The 22,291-nt window shown below is 35.2% G+C and overlaps 2 protein-coding genes across 3 annotated transcripts in view; one reads left to right on the top strand and one right to left on the bottom strand.

Moving 5' to 3' along the window:
- Nucleotides 1-22,291, bottom strand: part of LOC113549852 (protein dachsous) — a 126,424-nt gene that overhangs the window by 56,539 nt on the left and 47,594 nt on the right. The window lies entirely within an intron of this gene.
- Nucleotides 19,312-20,864, top strand: LOC113549853. The gene is made up of 2 exons (XM_026951334.1): nucleotides 19,312-19,835; nucleotides 19,939-20,864. The coding sequence occupies exons 1-2, from the start codon at nucleotides 19,661-19,663 to the stop codon at nucleotides 20,730-20,732; spliced, it is 969 nt and encodes a 322-aa protein (XP_026807135.1). The 5' UTR covers nucleotides 19,312-19,660; the 3' UTR covers nucleotides 20,733-20,864.

The raw sequence follows: 22,291 nt of genomic DNA, 5'->3' as shown, positions 1-22,291 counted from the left end.
AGTTCATAAAATTTCATACACACACTGCGATATACGTGAAACACTCCCACGGTACAGTTTTACAAAAAAGAACAAAAATTTGTGTGCTATACAACACTGGAATGTCTACAATCACGTTATGATAAATTCGCACCTATAATAAAAGTCCCGTCTTTTAAGAAAATATAACGGATTCATACGAAATATGAAACATCGATGATAATAAATTCTTAGTATACATATAAGTGGATGCATCAACAAATATGTATAGGTGTCTTTTACCTACATATTATTATCGATATGTTTTAGTGTGAAATCATAAACATTTTATAATTTATTATTGTGAAAATAGATACTCGGTATATCGGTCAAGTTGTCGTCACTTGTCGTCGTTTGCAAAAATAATGTTTATTATAAACCAATCACTGGTTACTACTGGCGCGAGTGAGATACCAGTTTTTCTAGAGTTCTTTCGCATTTGGCAAATTACTTTATATTCGTGTGTTGCAGAAACATATAATAATAAAAAATATAAAAACATACGATTGTGTGTGCAATGACTATAAGAAGAACCGGACTACAACCCACCGCCGCCGCCGCATAATAATCGTTGTGGTCGATTGATGAATTCGACAGTTGGGCGGCAGTTACAGTACGCAGAGACACAGACATAATATAATATACACTGTAGGTATAGGTAGTTCCCAAAATCTAATTTTCTCGTCGAATTTCAATAATTATTAGAGTACCTATTATTTTTTTCCTTTCCTTTTCCATTTTTTTTCATCTAATATTTTATTTCTCTTTGATATAAACACACACACATTTATATATATATATATATATATACATAGGTATATATGTATAAAGAACGATAGGCACGAAACCTGTGTGCGCAGTAATTATCCGGAAGAATGCGGCGACAGGGCGGAGAGTTAGCTGTAGAAATAACTATAAGGTGGTGGTAGTTGGTTAGAGCGGGGATCAAACCTGTCGGTAGATCGTATTTATATACGTACGTGTGTATGTACCTACTATGTACGTACGTACGTATGTAAGTGTGTCTGTACGTAGGTATATGTATGGGTAGCGTGTATATGTGTGTACGTGAAGAGTAGCCATCAGTCAACGTAGGTTTGGGTGTACGTAGGTATATATATCACCTCTCGCCGCTCGTCTTACATGTATGTATTATATATATATATCATATTATGTATTGTGCGCATTAGAGATGTTTTTGATAAATAATAATAATAATAATAAATCAGAAAAATATAACTGTGTACTCAAAATCGATAAAATTGTGATACAAAAGGATCGACGAAAACATAATTATTATCGCATATACTAACAACTATATAGGTATATTTCCCCGCCAGCTGCAGATATTCAATTGTATAGAGTATAGACCTACACGAGGCCGAGCTATGTTATAGGGACGGAAACTATATTATATGTAGGTACCTACGCGTGTGTATAAACGTACACGGGGCAATAATAAATCATTTATCGGAAGTGCGTTCTAAACAGGAAAAAAACATAAAAATGTTTCCAGTCACAATAAATCATTTCGATAACTCGTATTAGATATATATTACGTGTTCTTAATGGTATATAATGTGCGTATCACTGTACGCAGATATACCGCCTTCTATGTATATATATGGCGAAAGCCATATATTATTTTATCATTTTACATTGTTGTTCACACGGACTACGACAATAATATGACATTGTATAATGTATTGCGCATCCCTAAAATGGCCTCCCCCGTGTATAGCCACAGGTTGTCCGATATACGAGGGCTGCTGAACAAATACCAAACTGTTGTCTCTCTTTCTCTTACACCACTGTACACAAGGCGTGCATCTAAATACATCATACTAGTTCAGAGTGCGGTCCGGCAAGCCGTGTCAATTAGATTAATGATCAGACGTACGCGAAATGAAATATTATATTATAATATATTATATAAAACGCACCTATTAAAGCAGTACATTGCATTATGCATTATAGTCGAAATTGGTTAGCGTCGAGACTAAACGTGTAAACCGAAAAATGGACAAAAAATACAGTGAAAACTATGATCGGAACGAATTGAAGGAAACGATGGTATATTATAGGAACCTACGACATGTATAATACAGATACGTATTATAATATAATATAATATTATACGCGATAAATGTTTATTGCCGATTGATCGGTTTTCATTTAGTCGACAAATCGTGTGCGCAGCACGTGGTGGTATATTATTATATAATTCATACTGAAATATGCGTATATGGAGTGTAAATCAAGAAACGACTTAGCGGAGTTAAAAATGAATTACGAATAGCGTACAGCTCTAATACATATATGGTATTATGCACAACGATAAACGAAAAAAATTGTGGTTATTAATTCTGCAACTAACGGATAATAAAAGCGCATGCGTGTGTGTGTATTATATATTACGGTTTTTTATTTTAATATAATTCCTGTACAATATATATTATATATAATATATTAATTTATCGCTACGCGCGCCGAAAAATGACAACAAGATATTATTATCATATTATATTAATATAATATATATATTTTGCACGCAAAACGGTACACCGATCCGGTACCAATAAATCATTTGCGCGCACTGGACAATTTCCAAAAAAAAAATAAATAAATGATACATCGGTCTCTGCATTTGAAAGTGTGTGTGCTAATATATATATATAGCACATACGTGCGCGTCGTACCTAAATAAAATTTACAATAATATACATTTTTCGTTTTGTATACGATAAATAAGTTTACGCCTTTTTAAAATTGTTATATTATGCCCTTCGTAAATTCACGCGAGTTTTCTGACATACCTACATACGATGATGACTGGCGTATAATATGCGGATGCACGCATATAGTGCAGTATAAAGTATAATAAGGTATAAGGTATACGTCCGCAGAGGCGAAAATCGGTTCCCGTATTGTGGTCGCAATACGGTTTTTTCGTTTCATTATTATTACCATCATCATCATTATTATTATTATGATTTTTTCCGTTATAATGATACCTACGCGAACAACGCACATCGTCGTCGTCGTCGTCGTCATCAATATTAGGTTATGCAGCCAACGATTATTGTATGGTGAAAATATTTGTTAAAGTACCTTTATAGTGCGAGTCAAAAAACGTTTATAGTTTTTAAAATGTTTTAATTTATATCGTTTTAAATCATTAAAAAACAACATGTTTCTAAAATTATATGATTGTTAATATTTTTTAAATGCTTTTTTTTTTAATGACAAAAGTTTGGATTAGCGGAGTGGAATGTTGATCTATAATTCCGCTCATCTAAACTTTAAATACTTATAACAGTTATAACTAATAAACTACTTATCCAAAATTGGATTTTTATCGATCTAAATAATCTTATTAATATTTTGGCTTAGAACATTTAAAAATGTATTACCATCTATAACCACAGTCCTATATGTCCGCATTATAAACATAATATAATAATAACTATATAACGTTCTTATACACGCACACTTTATATATATATATATATATATATAAATATTACTTTATCATTGTAATATCATACTAAGGTAAGTATATATTGTATAAATGGTATAAAAGCGCCGTTAGGAGTTATTTTTGCAAACATTATATTAATATATTATACATATATTAATAAGGAACGGGGTGCCGCGTGACAATGACTTATAATTTGTCGGTATATTTGTGACACAACGAGCGCGGTATCTCTGAAATTAAAGTTCCTATTATTGCGAATGACGGCGGCGCAAGTCATCGTACTGTATATTATAATAATGACATCGTGTACTATATATATTCATCGGGACCCCCGAACAGCGGACGAGAATTATTTCCCTCCCACCACCCGGCTAGTTTTCCCGACAGTGCCGCACACACTCGACGTGCATTATATTATTATATAGATACACGTGTATTATAAACGAAATAAATAAAAAATAAATAAATACCTCTGTGACATTAGATTAATGATCGAAAAACTACAATATCTCACTCGGCAACATCTCGAATCGATTTTTTTTCTCCCCGTTCAAATTTATTAACATCCATTTGCCACTACGCGGGAATCGTCGTCGTCACGTATATAATATAATGTATAGAAGAAGTAAGGTTACGACGATTTCCTCACCGTTTTTTTCTACAATTTTTCTTTTACTTTTCGCTCCTCACGCGCATACACATTTGTATTTAAAGTGCTATCGTATGTTTTATGGAGTGCGAGATTAATCAATTTGTTTGACACTTTTCACGACGACGACGGCACATTAGCCCGAACAAGATACGTAGGTATATGTACATATATGCATACAAATATATAATATATTATTACTATACACATCAGCGGCCGAGTTTTTCTGGGTGTATACTGTTACAGCATATATATGATTAATGATTACATACCTACCGATTACAACAACTGCAGACCACGAGTAACATCACACGTCGCTTCGTCGTCTGCCGGGAATTCAAAATAGGTACATAATATAATTTAATAAATACATTTAAGACGAAGACTGCAACGATGAGTGTCACCACTCACAATCTCGGTGTACACATATATATATATATATATATGATAGAAACTATATAGGGACAAAGTATTTTGATTAACTCTTTTCGCTCATATGGCGTAATAATATAATATTATTATACATCGTACGGTTTTTTCCGATCGTCTTTAACAGGACCGCATCTGCCGTTTACACCGCTTATAGGTATACCTATAATATGTAAATGCAGTTTGTGGGCTGTGTCTTGCCGTCGCCGTTTTCGTCGTCGTGTACAGGTATATTAAATGCATACACATAGGTACGCGCCACTGCCGCACATATGGGTGCAGCAGAATTCTCATTAATTACAAAACTAGAGAGCTGCAGCACTGTACCGAGAAGCTGCGCGCACACACACTATGTATGACTATTTATGTATGTATAGGGAAAGAAAAAAAAACCACCGCCGCCGCCGATCGGTTGTTAATTAAAAATATTGGCCTGCATATATATATATATTGATGTGTGTATGTGTGTGTGTGCGCGCGCCCAACGAAGTATTTGCACAGAAAGAGCTAGCGCGTTATCTATGTTATTTATCTCGCGCGACGGTGGCGGTTAATTCGATCGGACTCCTATTACAAAAACTTTCTATACACGCGCGCTGCAGAAGATCTATCGGCACATCGCGAGATAACGTTTACACACCGCTTTAAAACATAATGTTATATATAGTTAGGTAGGCCAGTATAATATACAAAACATCGCCTATATGTTTCTACAAGTGTGTAAACGCGCGTGGTCCCCGCGAATATTCTCGCAGTTGTCGAGGTATTTGATAGTATTGCCGCCGTCGCTTAAATAAATTAAATATAAACGTCGATCCGAAAAAAAAAATATAATTATCCAAAAATTCTTTGTCGTCGCAAGTATCTATATATTATTATTTTATATGTATTTATTAATGTTAATAATATAATCCATAACAATCGCAGTAATAATGACAAAATATATATTTCATATAAATTTTTTTTTGCCACGAGTAAATGTATACCTATAATAGTTAATGATAATATTATTTCGTATACTATTGCAGACTGGACCGATACGATACCTCCACACAAGCATATTATATAAGCCGAATCCCACGACACACCCTATACATACAAATAATCATCGTATAAATACGCGCGTGTTATTATAATACGCAAACGTGTAAAATCCGCAGCAGATCTAAACATATATACACACAAACGAGCAGTACCTACGTATAAATACATCTATATAATATAATATGGGTATAGTCGTACTGTTCTGAGCGCATATTATAATCTCTCTCTTCGTAGCAACATGCAGCAGCAGCAGCCGCCTCGCGCAATTGTCTCTTGCATATTACTGACTTCAGTATATTTACTGCTGCTGCTGCTGCTGCTGCTGGTGCAGTGCCTGGTCGCGCGCTGCACATGTGATGCATTATATTTATACATGAATATATACGTATTGGATAACCAAAGTGACATGAATGGAATCTACAATGCCGCCGCGCGTGTAGCGGAAGAATTAGAAATAATGTGCATGTAATGTGCGCGCGCGCCCGTTTGAGTGGGACAAAGAGACATTGAAAAGATGGCGGCTGAGGCAATATATATCGGCGGATGCTGCAGTGGCGGTGACGGCGGTGTTGGGCGCTGCCGATGCCGGTGGCTATATGTGCACACGGCGGCGGCGACCGAAGGAGATAGGGTTTAATATACGCGCTGTTGCAGAGTCTCTATATACGCATATAATAGTAATAATAATAATATGTGCTCGCCGCCGCGCCGGTGGATGGGAATAAAATGCAAAAACGGTTGACCCGGTGACAAAGACAAGAGAGACCGCCGCCACTGCTGCTGCTGCTGCTGCTGCTCCGCCACCGTCTCCTCTTCTGACGCTGGCGGTCTCCTCCACCGCGGGGCCGCACTGCATACATAAACATATACGAATGCATCCGTGTATGTGTGTGTCTGTGCGTGTAACCGATGGGTACAACGTTAATTGTACAAGCTATTGTTTTAATTATTGCACGCACATATTGCTGCAGGTATATAAACGTCGTTCCATGCACATGGATGTGCAAGTGCAAGTGCACCGCCGCATATTATTCACGTATTCGATTTGCCGCCATAGAGACCGCAAACTTTATGACTAATTCAATTGCGCGGGAGAGAGGAACAATACATATATAATTATGTGTAATGTGCGACGGTGGACTCGGGAGTTTTTTTTCTATTTTCATTTTATAGCCAATAACAATACCGGGGGGGGGGGGCTAATAATGGTAATATATAATTTATATATATATAAATGGTCAGTCCGCAACAGTCGCGTAGAATAATCTATTGAAATCTAGCAAGGAAATATCATCGCGATACAATAACCGTCGCCACCGTCGTATAATATGTAATATACATAAACAATAAACACACTATATATATATATTATATTATGTATGGTGCAGCATCTGCCGCGTTGTGAATGGAAACGGGTTGCTCGTTGATATTTTGGCTCGTGCTCATATGTATATACATACGCAATATTATATTATTATATCATATATTTAATATCATGCATATTTATCGTATACCCAATACAGACCGCGTCCGCGCGCGTGTTATTATTATATAAGATTTTTATGATAATGCTCGTGATGCGGACCGCGGCCGCCGCAGCACGACAATATTGTCCTGGGGCCGGATCGTCGACGAATAAATATCATCAACGTAAATAATTAATACAAAACACATGCGTATATTCGGACCTCCTAATTGGACGCACGTATCGTTGTTACAACGGTGACCATATGACGTGTGTGCGGCGCGCCGGTCGTCTTTCTATATATTTTATTATGTATTCCGTTTAAAATCTTTGTACAACCGAGTTATGACCAAACCTATATAGTATCATTATATTATATACTTGAACACGCGCGAGTATGCGTGTGTTTATATTATGTGCGCGCGTGATAGGAAGGTGCGTAAATCGTTTATATTGTGTACACGACGACCGCTGCTCTAGCACTGTTGTTTCGAAAGCTGCGTTTTATCATTTGACAGACCGTTCCGGAGAACTCCCGAAGGCAATATTTTAAGAACCAAATTTCCGGAACGGGTGTCAGCGCATAAAGTCCGTTTCCCGCGGCGCGCACGCGCGAATTGCGCTACTTACATTACATGTTACAATACGATAATAATAGGTATACAATATCTATTATTACTATTATTATCGCGTGCGTGTATGTTGTATACGCGTCTATGTGTAGTAGTCACTAGTCGGTGTACCTTAGTTTTACCGTGCTGTATAAATCGTTGACAAATCGATCAAGAATAGTCAACAACCGTCTATTTTTTATATTTAAATTAAATTTTGAGACTTAACACATTTTTTTAAATGTATACAATATAGTAAATTTATGGTTATAAGTTATAACTATCAATTGCAAATATTATAAAAGTTTTAACAAAATAAAACAATAATAAAACATAAAACGTATGCTTGAGAAAAAGGACGAAATCAAATGTACTTCTTACCCAGCTTGATAATGTTTTTAAAACCATTTCTGAATGTGCAGTAAGTGAGTCGCCTTCATGAATTATTAGATTCAATTAAAATAGTATATAAACGTGATATATTTAGTGTAATTAACAATTCTATAGTCTCATCATCGCACATAATATGTTTTTAAAACATTGCTTTATTAGCTTTGACATTGATGTTTGATCTATTTTTGGAGCACGAATAATTATATAATAAGAAGACAATACATAAAGTTCGCAGTAAAATCGTCGATAAGTTAGAACGCGAGACAGTCGCTAAGATATATATTGTAATCGTACATTATATGTATGTGGATAATACGACTGCGCAGGCTGCCAACGTGTAATGGTATGTATACGTATGTACGACAAGCTGAATAATAATTATAATAATACAATATTCTTCTCTATATATATATTATATTATATTAATATGGTTATTACTTATATTTACATCGGACGCGATGACTAATCGTGTGAAAACGTTTCGGACGTATCCGCGCATTTACACACACATGCGTGTATATATGATAATGACTCGCGCATATACCCACATGTTCGTTTTCGTTATTAAGTGCTTGAGAGAGTTCGCGTCGACTTTTAATCGGTGGCGACGGAAAAATCACGGAATTGCAAGAGGAATAATAACAGTATAGGTATTACTGCGATATATAACGTATGTGCAGTATATATATAATATTATATATGTCTGTAAACTTTTCTATATATACATATATATACACATATAAATGAACGAGGAGACAAACACACAACACACAATGGATCGATGCTCATTAACAACGGAATTATGGAGAGGCAGTGATGTTGCAGCAGTGTGTGTACGTCGGCCCCCAAAGTCACATTTTTCTCTCAAGCGCCAGTCGCAGTAGCAGCTGACCAGCAGCGCACCGGGGCCAGAACAATATTATAGAAGAAGGCTGCGGCGGCCGGACGATTTAGAGGCGTGGGTTATAAGGCAATCCATCAGGCTATCCGGTAGCCTTCTGCCAGTTAATCATGCTATACAGTGGTGGGTCTGTGCGAGCGAACGGGCGTTCGCGGTGTGCGCGCGTCAAGTACCTATACATATATACATACTTCACTGCACACACGAGCTTATATATATTATATACGCTGTTCATATGTATATTATACGTTATTATATTGTTATTACGATCGCGGTGTACATGTCATAATGCTAGAAGGCAAAAATAACGATAGATGGGCTACAAAATAAAAAAACCGCCGACAGCAAAATAATATAATGTCTTTCGCATCTTTTTAAAAGTCACTATGTATATCATCCATCGAGCTCGGTAGAAATACCGCACAATATGTCGTGAGGAAATAACACCGATTGTGTATTATATAATAAAATGGTTAAAATTTAGTTGATCCGCTATTTTTATCAGGCCTCACGCATTATGAATAATAATATGTATTATTTTTTGTTATTACTACCCATCAGATACTTGCAACGATGCAGAGTTTTGTGCGCTGCGAATGGTGTAATTTGTTTCACGATTAACGCGCCGCATTGCGGCAACAGGTAGCAATACCTACTATAAGGTATATCGTCCTGCATAATAACGCATAACGCGCGACGTTATAATATTATTATGTGTGGTAAAAGAAATGAACGTGGAGACTTATCTACGACACGCGGCTAAATACGATATCGTTTGGCGATAAAAGAAAATTACGACGGTTGCGACGAAAAGAATATTAAAAAAAAAAAAAAAATTGCTATACGGGTGAATCCGACTAATCGCTTGGCCGTGTAGCCATCGTACATTATATATTATATATATAATAAAATATTATAACCTAAGCCGGTGCGGCGATTCGCGCCGGGAAGATGAAGTAAAAATAAAATCGAAAGCCGACCATAAAACGAGAATGTACAATTAAGTTTATGTGCCGCCTGTGGTGGTGCGGCGGCGGTACTTACCCCTACACGAGTAGATACTTACTGAAGGTAATTGAAATTTATTGCGAGAATACCACCGCCGCGGATATATAATACGCGAAACATTCTCCATATAATAATATATAATATTATTATCGTATAATATATATAATCGTATGTTTTCTTGTCTTCTCGAAATATTATATTTTATGTAGGTACATGCGCGTAATATACAATCACACACAGATATACCTATATATGTGTAATATATAAAACAAGTGCGCAACAATTTATTCATTTTGAATCGATCAGTTGCGTATATATAATATACTATAAGTACAACCGGTTCTCTCCGAATCTTCTCGTGACTCGACGGATATATAATCTGACGTCGTTTTGGCGGTTGGTCGATTTTTCGAACTGAAACTCGGCGACGATGTCGCTGTAGATCGCACACATCAAAGAACTATACCTACAGCTGTAACGCGTTCGTTTGGAAAGTTTATTTAAATGTTAAAAATGCAGGGTAACCGTTGACCCGCGTAATGTGTATACTTAGCTATTATAATATTATACATAACGGTATAGAAATATGTAATTGTGCTGGATAGCAGGTCGCACGTCGTATTTAATAATAAGAAATAAAAATCGTTTTGACTAAAATAGTCCAATAATAACTTTATAAAACAAATTTACCTACTAGCTACTACAACCAAAGCGGGAATTAATCACAATATTGTGTCCTGTTGAAAGTTTAAACGTATATATTATGGCCGAAGCAATGCTGCTGCAGCTGCTCTGCAAACTGCGCGTATACCGTCTGTTGCAGCGGTCACTGCAGTTAGTGCAGTTAAACCTTAAATTTGATTGGTGTATGCTGGACAGTATCTAGTGAAGGCACGGTGACGTGCAGTAACCGTAACACTGGCAGAGGGTTCGACGATTAAAAGTAAAATCAATCGCAATAACACTCCAAGAAAAATAATTTCGTCAATTGATCTAGAAGTTGGTTATCGTATCATATTATAATATATACCACATCGCGATCGTAATTATATATTATACTGTAAACTATATAATATTTACAATATAGGAATCAGGGGTTTTCAAAATTATTTTAAATCATCCACACATAACACTAAAAATTATGTGTTCATGAAGCATTAAAAATGTACGTATTAATTGTTTTGCTGCTCACAGCAGCTGCAGCTGAGTACCTGTAATAACAATATACCGACTATATATATATATAGTATAATATACTCTAAATATGCAGTGGCGACGGAGGATAACGAAGCGAACGTTTAGTTAAAACACGGTCATTTAATAGATACGAGTACCTAAATAGTATATGTACATATATGATGTAATATAATATATTTCGTTATACATATTGTATAATGTACTGCAGTCGGTGACAATTGAACCGTGTCTCTCCTACACACAACCCGCAGCCGAAATAATATAATAATTCGTTGGCGTACGCTTGTTATGCTAACGAGGTATCGAATTTTGTCGTCGACAATACAATGACCACGCGCATAGGTATGTATACACATCGTGTTGCTGCTGTTGCCGCTACAGGTAGGTTTATACCTATATACTAATATATTTTAACCACTGACTAGACACACGTGTGATGCACGCATACTATCTGTGCATAAGTACAACCTTTGTGTATAGAGTTAGGTACGTAATAATGCGTATACTCTGGCGTGTATTTATATATATGTGTGCGTGTGTGTGTGTGTGTTTACTGGAAACGCGTTCCAACAATTGTTGGTCATCTCGTTAGTGCAAAGACATATTACATTATTAATACACGTATATTATACTGACGAAATTATACATGTCGTATTTATATATGTGTATGTGTTTATGTTACATAATATATTAGTATTCAGCTAACATAGTATCAGGGGTGAAAAAATTAATCAAAAGAAAATGTAACAATAAGTAAATTACTTAATTACGCCCTTAAATGATCACGAATGACGATACTACTGCAATACAATACTTAAATTACTATACAATTATTATTATCATCAAATTATTTAGACTTATTTTAAGTTTAGCACATTATATTAAATATAAATATTATTCAAAATCTGCCACAAAAGCCACGAACGATTTTTGGTTATATCCACATAAACACGATAACATAATATACTACATAGGGACTAGGGAGGCATCAATGCTGTCGCTCCGATTTACCAAAATATATCGCGAACCGCATACTTACGCGCACATATGAAATTAAAACAATAAAAATCGATATTATAATAATATACGATGTACCACATTCCGTATAATAAATAATAATATAAATTTATTATCGACTGTCGTCGTGCATATACCTATACATTATTGTCGTCGCAAGACACGAATTTAAAGTGTTTAATATTATTAATTGTGACTGTTATTATTATTATTATTATAATCATCATCATTATACAAACTGTAGTGAGACGTGTGCCAATACACACGTCCGTCGACGGCAATTGCATTATTTGTAAGTATATTATTGCTCGTATTTTTTTTTTACACTCGTATTATTGCCGTCTTTCCGGTCCGATAGGTAGTCACCGCGCAGCTCCATCGTATTGGTCAACGTTGTCGACGTCGCCGTTGCCGCGTGATGATGTATATTATATGTGTTTTTTTTTAAATTTTATTTATGTGTTTTTCTTTACCGAGTTATTTTATATAAATTATACACAGGTGTCGCTTTTCGACCGCACTTTTATGTACATATATGTATAAAAAAAGCCACATTAATCGGACAACTAGCAATCGAAAAAATCGAGAAAAAAAATTATAAACGCGAGTGCATATTATATCATATTCTATAGTATCTATCGACATTGATTATACTATATTTATATATCTTATACATAATATAACGCATATAGGTATATGCGTAATGTTATTGTACATATTAATATATTATATTATTATTAGGTATGTGCAGTTTACGCGCGAGTTCCATAAAAAAAAAAGAAGAATATAATTATTATATTTCTGTAATGCGCCGATAGCATATGACGACCGCGGCGATCGAATGAGCGAAACTCCGAGCATTCAACAATTCGCTGCCGTTGCGCGGTTGTAATCGATTGGTCACGGCTTCAAAGACATATATTATTATTGCCACAGTGGCTTATGGCCAATCTCGGAATGATTTTTATTAACTTTATTATATATATATAGGTAAGGTATAGGAAGACGACAACGCTTATTATTATTATTATTGTACTACGCGTGTATTAAAACATTTAAAACAATCGGCGACCCCGTGTGGTCGTCAGCTACAAACTGTAATATATATGTTTGGTCACTGCTATTAAGTTATTTTTTCATGATTTGTGCACTTGTAGTAAAAATAAAAACCCAAGACATGAATGTGATGTATATGTACCTATCTATATATTACATATAAAATCTTGAGAATATTGCAAAAGGCCGTGTATTGAATGCACAAAAAAAACTTTAGAAATCAACTCATCTAAACTTCAAATAATTGTTAAGTTATAAACTACTATTTTAAAATTCGATCAATAGAATAATACATATTTAAAAATAACAATGATAAAAAATTGTGAAAATTATTTTTTTAAATAATGAATGTCTCATACATTAAATGGATCACCTGATACTTGTTTATAATATAAACATTGAGGCATCTGGGTGTACATACATCAATAGATAGGTACATGTATATTATATAAAATATTAGACATTTTGAGAACGATCGAAATTACATATCGTTGACTCTTCGTTTCTTTTAGAAGATCGTACGATACGATATATTGGAGTATAATATGATGATAATATACACGCTTATATATTAAAGACGTGATGACGTGCACTAGCTGCACGCAGTTTTTCTCTCTCGAGCCGGCGTAGCACAGGGAGATTATTGTGTACATCCGATAAAGAATAATTTACAGTAATAATAATATAATAATATAGTACCGGCTATTATACATCAAACACGATATATCTAATGTAATAATATTATTATCATCGTCATCAGTATACGTTGGCCAACTTAATACTGCAACGTATATTTGGTATATTATAATAATAATACAATATATTACAATAACAATATAATATACGTATAATATAGCTGTGCGCGCTTGCAGTAATTAACTCTAATCGCATACTAATAATATTCTTTGAGTACTTGTCTTGTCTATCATCCATAGTTCGTTTCAGTTAAATAATGTGTACGGATGTATGTATATATACCGATTGAACAGCTAGTTATCAGAGATATACGTGCGATGACAAATGTCATATAATATTATATAAATAAATACACACACACACACATATATACATTAAGAGGACGCGACACCCGCAAGTGTTGTCAGCTCCGTCTTACGAACGTACACGCATAGCAAATATATGTCCAATAGAACTAATAATTAAATCTTATTAGCTTTACATTAAATAGACTGAATAACTAGGGGGCGGCCATTTCATATAGGATTTTATTGAAATTGTAATTATGAGTCATTATGACTATAAAAGATAAAATAGTATAAATATTATATTACAATTTTAATATGCTCATGATTCGGTCTAATGTCAAAGCTAACAAAACAAATTTGTATGTCATATTATACGCAAATTAACAGCTATGTTGTATGTTTATAAGACGAGCAACGCATATGTGACGTTTACTTAATAAATAATACCTATATATATATCATATTACGAGAGTGTGATAGATGATTTTATGGGATCAGCGGAGTTGAAAAAAAATATAAAACGTAATACAGTGTAGTTGTCGGCTTTTTTGATAATATAATCGTAATTATCGAAAAACAAAACAAATCCGTTTCGTCGATCGTATTATAATTTATTACATAGTCTTGCAGTGTGCGTGTGGTTTTACTCTCTTCTTTTCATTTCTGCTAATTATCCAAACCAGTTCGCGTTGCCGTCATTGCAGTAATGTGTATATATGTGCAAGATGTGTTGCCGACACTATACACACGCATACACTGCAGTACACAAGGAATTATATGCCGCACTCGGGGGGCAAACACACTCGATTAGGACGATTCGAAACGGCTCGTAACAATAAAACAAAAATGTAACACATCTAATAAACGTCAAGTCGACTGACAGATTAGCGCCGCGCCGTAGCCACCTTGCCACCTCGTCGTATAATATATATGTAACGTAATAACGCGAGTATAATACTATACTCGCTTGGCGTATGTGTGTGTGTGTGTGTGTGTGTGTGTGTGTGTGTGTGTGTGTGTGTGTGTGTGTGTGTGTGTATTATATATTATTATAAAATATAATATGATGTATTATTATAACGTATAATACACAGAAGGTTTGTGTTTGCACAGTATATTTTTAAGATTCATCAGTCCAACGGTTTTGAGTATACAAGACCTGTATTTAAACATAGCAGAAGTGCTCGTACGTACATAGACATCACTATAGGTTCCACGAGCAAAACAAACACGCACTTTGGAGGGCGACCAATCCATGACGCGTATCTCTCAATGACGGTTATTTACGTTTGTACATATTATATTGTGCAGTATTTAAATATTTAAAATTTGTATACATAATTCGATGTCCAGAAATAAATTATAAAAATTAAATCAGTAGTTTAATTGTTTCAAAGAAAATGAAAAAATTTTGCATCAAAATGTTATAAAAATTACATATTATTGCGTTACTCATGCACGCACCGAAAGTGTTGAAAATTTTATAAAATGCGTATATCTCCTTAGTACTACCAAAAACACGTTTAAATGCAATTTAAAACAGTAGGATATTTAATGTTACCTTGATCAGACTTTATATTATAATATGTAAAAAACCAGCGCGTGGTATTACGATATAACACGCCAGTGGTTCGTGCAGTGATTGTACGAATAATATATTATATATCTAGTATCTACCTACCTACAAGTCGTGGGGACGAAAAATAATATGATATATTAATGTTTATTACTGTTTTAAAGAGCTTTAAATTGTAATATATGTTGATAATACTTATTTGTAGCTTATACGCATATAATATTATATCGCGGAGGGAGGATTGTAACACGTCGTAGCCATTCATTGCAGCTCTCAAACCGATTATCTTACAGAATTTTAAATTTTTGTACAGGTATACCACAGATCGTATATTATATTATTAAAATAGGTACTCCCTTTTTGACCAGGATGGGCTAATCACACGGCTCAGGTCGAATTTATTATACCGTAAATTTATTATTATTATTAATTTTATTAAAATTATCATAACTTACAAAAATTAAATATATATAATAAATACATGTGTGTGTGTGTGTGATTGTGTATATGATATACGCGTAAAGTCGTCGATCTGACATTCCGGTCGAAAAGTTGAATGAGAGTGTACACAAGTAGAAGAGAAGAGAAAAACGAATCGAAATTCCTCGCGTCGTGCATACGCGCGTATATAAATATAATATTATTTACTCATCTCTTCGCAATAAGAAAATACAATATTATATTATCATACTGCGAGCTATATATTATATACTCGTTTTACAACAATATATACGGTATAAAAACACAAAAAACTACATATATATATATATATAGTATTATTATATTATATAGTCGACGCGCACAGCACATTATAAATGCGGCGTCGCGGGTCAGAACGTGATAATAGCTGCAGCAGTTGTCTCGCCGGGCGAGAAGAGTTAGCCGTTATTTGAATTTCACGAACGGCGAAAAAAAAACCATCTCCAACGCAAGGTGTCGTCGTCGTGTCCTCGTTTATATACAACGTGCGTTTATGTATATATACCTAATACCTATAGTATATATTATTTAAATGAGAGAATAGAATAAGTGTATATACATAACAGGCGAATCCCCCCTGCCGTGGACCTATCTCTATCCTGCATATTATATTCTTTGCCGCCGTCGTGCGCCAGCCGCCGTTTCTATTCTCTACCTACCTATACTTGCATATATATTATCGAAGTTATTTCTATTTTTTCCGTTTCTTAACGTTTTATTTTTTTCCTTCCGCTACGGCCCTCGGATAGGTACCTGTATATACCCACACACGCACATATATGCGTTACAACAATAACAACAATAATAATATAACGTATGTCGTTCGTTACTATTGCTGCGAGCTCAGGTGACAATAATGGTCGCACGATTCGACCCGGAGCCGTCGACGACGACACATTTACGGCGGTGGCGGCGATAGTCTCAACAACGGTGATCGGGCACGTAAAGGCGGCGTGGTATAATGATATTGTAATAATGTGCTGCTTATAAAGGCGATTCTTCTCACTCGCCCGGACAATATTATTTTTATTATTATTATTATTATTGTAATGGGTAAACGATAGCGATAAATAAAAATATTAGAATATTATGCCACCGCCGTCCGGGCGACATTAAACGCGAGCACGTTGTGGTTTTGCCTACACCGAACGCCTCGCAAATATCCACCTCATCGTCTTGCTGTGTTGAACGACGATCGTTACAAAATATATTCCTAAATCGTGTTTTACACACACACATTTTAATATTATCGTCGTCGTATAATATCGAAGAATGTGCTGCATATAATGTGTTTATGTATATAATATGAAAAATTCCAATACGCTCGTACCAGCTTTATATTACTACCTATATACTTTTATATTAAAAGAAGATAAAAACACATTCAGACTTCCGACAATTCGTAGAGAAAGTTACATTAAACGTCAGCATATACACTATACCTTATTATTATCATATAATATAAAATACAAAGTGAGTGAATGATGATGATATTATATTTTTAATTAATTGAACGAGCAGAAGTCATTTGAAAATAATATTATTTAAATACATTACAAAGTAACAATGTTTATAATTAAATTATAATTTATATTCGATGAATTATAATAATATATAGTGTAGAAGAGATAGATATAATCGGTTTTTTTTTTAAGTAATACATTTTATTGCAGGATATGAAATAAGTTTGAAATATTAGTTTATGATGTGGTTATGTAGGTAGTAGTATATTATAATATTAGGTTAAGATTAGATGTTTGTAGAAAACAAATATTAATTGTAATATTGTTGACGAATTGGCAAGAGAAGTTAACGAGAAAAATGTAATCAAACTCATAAGGAATTATATACATATATAGATACTTATATAATGTGTCCGTAGGTATATAGATTAAGAGGTATAAATTAAGTGGGAGGAACGCAATGGAAGGTAATGGACCGCACCACCGCATGTTTCCAACTACGACGGTAACTATAAATATAATTTTAATCCTGTTCGAATATCGAATTTCTGTAATACGTGTGTGAGTATATCTCGGAGTGGTAAGGTAACTATAGTAAAATTATGTGAAAACTATAAGTGGCGACGCAGAGTCGTACTTATACAGTTTGAGGAGTGTGTATTGAGTGGTGAATTGTCTGGTGCATTGAAGGGTTTGGTTATTTCTATAAGGTTAGCAATATTTTTCTCCAAACCAATTTTATTTTATTTATTTGTTCACCCTTTTTCAAACCATAAATCGATTTCATTTTAGTCACTCAATGATTTTATGAAATTTTTGTTGACCGACGGTAAATAAAGCATAAATACGATAGTAATGATATAAAAGCAGCAGCATTCGTTGTCCACTATCTGTCACTGTCGGTTGAATATTCTAGGAATTAATTTCTCTATTTATGCGCGTGCTTATAATATCATTAAATTACACTAATTTAATATTAATGTTAATAATATATCGATATTTTATTAAACTTCGTCGATCGGGTCGCATAGTGTTTTTACTATTTCGCACGTGTTGGAGTGGGTGGTTATAAAGGGAGGGAGGGAGGGACAGAGTTTATACGCACAACCCGTACCGCGTATCGCGTAAGCGGTAGCCGATCGCGGACATAGCTGAAGACGTGGACAGCGTGTCACCATGGGTTGGCATAGCCGTCCCGATTGCACCGGTCGCGGACCGCGCCGTGGGTGCCGCGCGCAAGTTTGGTACCACTGGCCGCCGGTGTGGAGCGCGCATCACCGACGGGGTCGGCGGCGGTGGTAGACGAGCGACGAATCGACCGGGCGGATGTTTTTAACGCGGGCATCCGCCGTAGCGACCCGGTCAAACCGGCCGCCGCAACGAGCGTTTTCCACTTGCCCCGCCAAGCCGCACGACCGGGCCGGAACCGTCCACCACCGCATCAGCACGTCATTTCCTATTCCTAAAACGTTGGACCCTCCCGAGCATCGGCGGCGGCCGTTTATATTCGGTGTTATTATTATATTGTTGTTGTTAGAACATTTTATCGATCGACGAGGCGCCCGTCCGGCGGATACCGGTGCCCCGCACGTCACCGTTTCGCTCGGTTCGTACCGTACGGCGACAGACGACTTAGCACTGCAGTCATCAGTCAAACACGAGTCTATGCGCACGCACGTTTACTGTGTCACTGTCTTCGCATATCATTATTGTCATCATCATCGTTATCGTCGTGATCGTTAATAATTTACATCACCGAGGTAGTCGTAAAACGTCATCGAGTTTATTGTAATATTGTATAATACTGCGATACAACAACCGGTACAGGGTATTATTGGCCGTAAAAATCCTCCACCTATAATAATAACCTCCGGTCAAACGACATAATTATGGTTTATTTCACGGAAAAACTAATAAATGAAGTACGAAAGCGGTCGTGCATATGGGACGCGACTGACATGAACCACCTCAACAAGGAAATTCTGACCAGCACGTGGACAGTGATCGCTGAAAACCTTTACTCGGATTGGCACACACTTAACGGTTTCGATAAACGTAGTAGAGGTAAACAAATAATATATAATATAATTTCATCATATTTTGTTCTTGTATCTTTATTATTGTATCCACCTAATTTGATATATCGTTCGATTTTTCCACACTACAGTGTCCGATGTCAAGAAAAAGTGGACAAACATCAAAGACTCGTTCGTTAAAGACGTCAAGGGCAAAAAACCGAGAAAATCCCAGTGTCTCCCCGAACACCGGAAAAAGTACTATCTGTACGATCACTTACAATTTCTATTACCATTCATTCAAGACTCAAATTCTGGTGGTGGCAGTGTACCAGTACAGAGAAAGAAAATACGTAAAAACACGCTTGGCGAAGGCTCGTCTCGGAACTTGCAACCGGCGGCTGTGGTGACGCCCTCAGTCGCCCCAGAAATAGATGAAAGATCAGAAAATCTGCAACCGGATGTGCAACAGCAAGTCGACTTACTCAACAACTTTGCGGGTAAGACAGCCGCAAGCGCGCTGTGCCGATTGGATGGCGACTTATCTTTCATGGTTTCGTTGTTACCTACCATCAAATCGATGAATGAAAAGCAAAAGATCAACTTTAAAATCGGCATTCTGCAGCTTGTATCCCGGATAAAATTCGATGAATTGCCACATCATCCCTCGGGTGCTATGTACCCGTTCACCTCGACGACCCCCGATCTCGGAAGCTTTTCTGTGTCTAATCAACCAGCAGTGTTGATAGACGTACCACCTCAGCAACCGTTCGTCAACCGTGCGACCGTGTCATCTACACAGCAACAGCAGCACCACCACCAACGTAACCATCAACACCATATCGAGCACGAGTCGACGGTTAAACAAGAAGTGATCGACTCGAGTCCAAGGAAATCATATTGGCGTTCCGATTGCGAGACCGAAGATGATATGGACAGTTCTTGATCAAAATTACGATTAAAAACATTCTAAATCATAGATGTATGCAAAAAATTATTTATTATATTTAATTTAAGATCTTTAACACAAAACCACGATTTGTTGAGTAAGCATTATTTTCTTTTTACAATTTCCTACCATTTGTTGCACAATGTATTGTATATTATTATATTATGTCTATCAGTATTGTAAATTAAAATGCATTTTGTTTCTATACATGCCAGTGTTAATATTATTGTTAGGGAGTGTCTCGATCTCCAAATGAAGTATCCGGTGCAATCATATTGCAAGCGCATTTATATAATATTTATATAATAAATAATATTATAAGTGCATTGCAATAAAACGAGAAGATTAAAAATCAATTTTGAAACCCTTACTGGTTTATCATTCGTATAGTAGGTCCTATACAGATACAAATAATAATAATAATAATAATGTGTTTATAACACACACGCTGATCTACGGGAATGTTATATAATTACAATTTACAGTAAATTATATTATATTACATTATACAAGTATATAAAGGTAATGATATATATCATATATATCATAATATGTTCGCTATAATATAATATATAGTAGTAAGTTACTATCATCGTACGGTTGTAAAACTATAATATATACTTACATATTACATAATATAATACACGTTACTGCACACTGGCGTCCATAAAGCGCGTATAATAATAATAATAATAATAATAATATATAAATCGTAAATATCGCGAAGTTCAACAACTCCGTCGCCGTCGCTACACTTGTCGCGATTAGGAATTATTCATAGAATAATTAATTATTTATTAAGACACAGGTCATAAGTGTAATTTAATTTTAGACCAATTATACAGTATTTCTAGTCGGAATCGCCGTTTTATACTGTTTTTCATGTATTCTATATATTATAAATATATAATGTTTCGGATACTTATGTCGGGGGCGGCGAATCGTTTATATGATATTATTATTAATTATAATATATATTACGATAAATTGAGTGTATCATAATATTATATATATGTACGAAAAAAGTCCACCAGGTATAAATTATACATCTTGTGAGGACGCGCGTGTTCGATATTATGTACGCATGAATGAAATATGTCCAGGAAAAATTATTACTACGGCGTATACTATACACTATGTAGGTATTAGCAATATAGTATATTAAACATGTACATTGTGATTTATGTGCACAAATTGTCAGAAAAAAGTTTTTTTTATTTCATAAAAATAATAGTAAATAAAAATTGATATTGTTGGTATATTATGCCACTTTATATATATATATATATATATATATATATATATATATTGTATATAGGTATTATGGTTACCTAGTGTTTATAATATCGTATCGATAATCGATCAACGTAAACTGCGCGCGATGTTTCTGATCGTTATCGACGCGATTATAAAACCTGTTGATATGTAATGCTGCGGACGCACGAGCTCACGCGCACGCGCACGACTTGGTAAAATATCGATTGAGTTGAATAATAATATTTAAATACTGTCCGTCCGTCGTACACACACGTCATTATCTATATATATATGGACAT

Source organism: Rhopalosiphum maidis, chromosome 1 (assembly GCF_003676215.2).
Source record: "Rhopalosiphum maidis isolate BTI-1 chromosome 1, ASM367621v3, whole genome shotgun sequence".
Taxonomy (NCBI): Eukaryota; Metazoa; Arthropoda; class Insecta; order Hemiptera; family Aphididae; genus Rhopalosiphum; species Rhopalosiphum maidis.
Note: the sequence above shows the minus strand (reverse complement) of the source record. Positions and strands in the feature narration are given on the sequence as shown.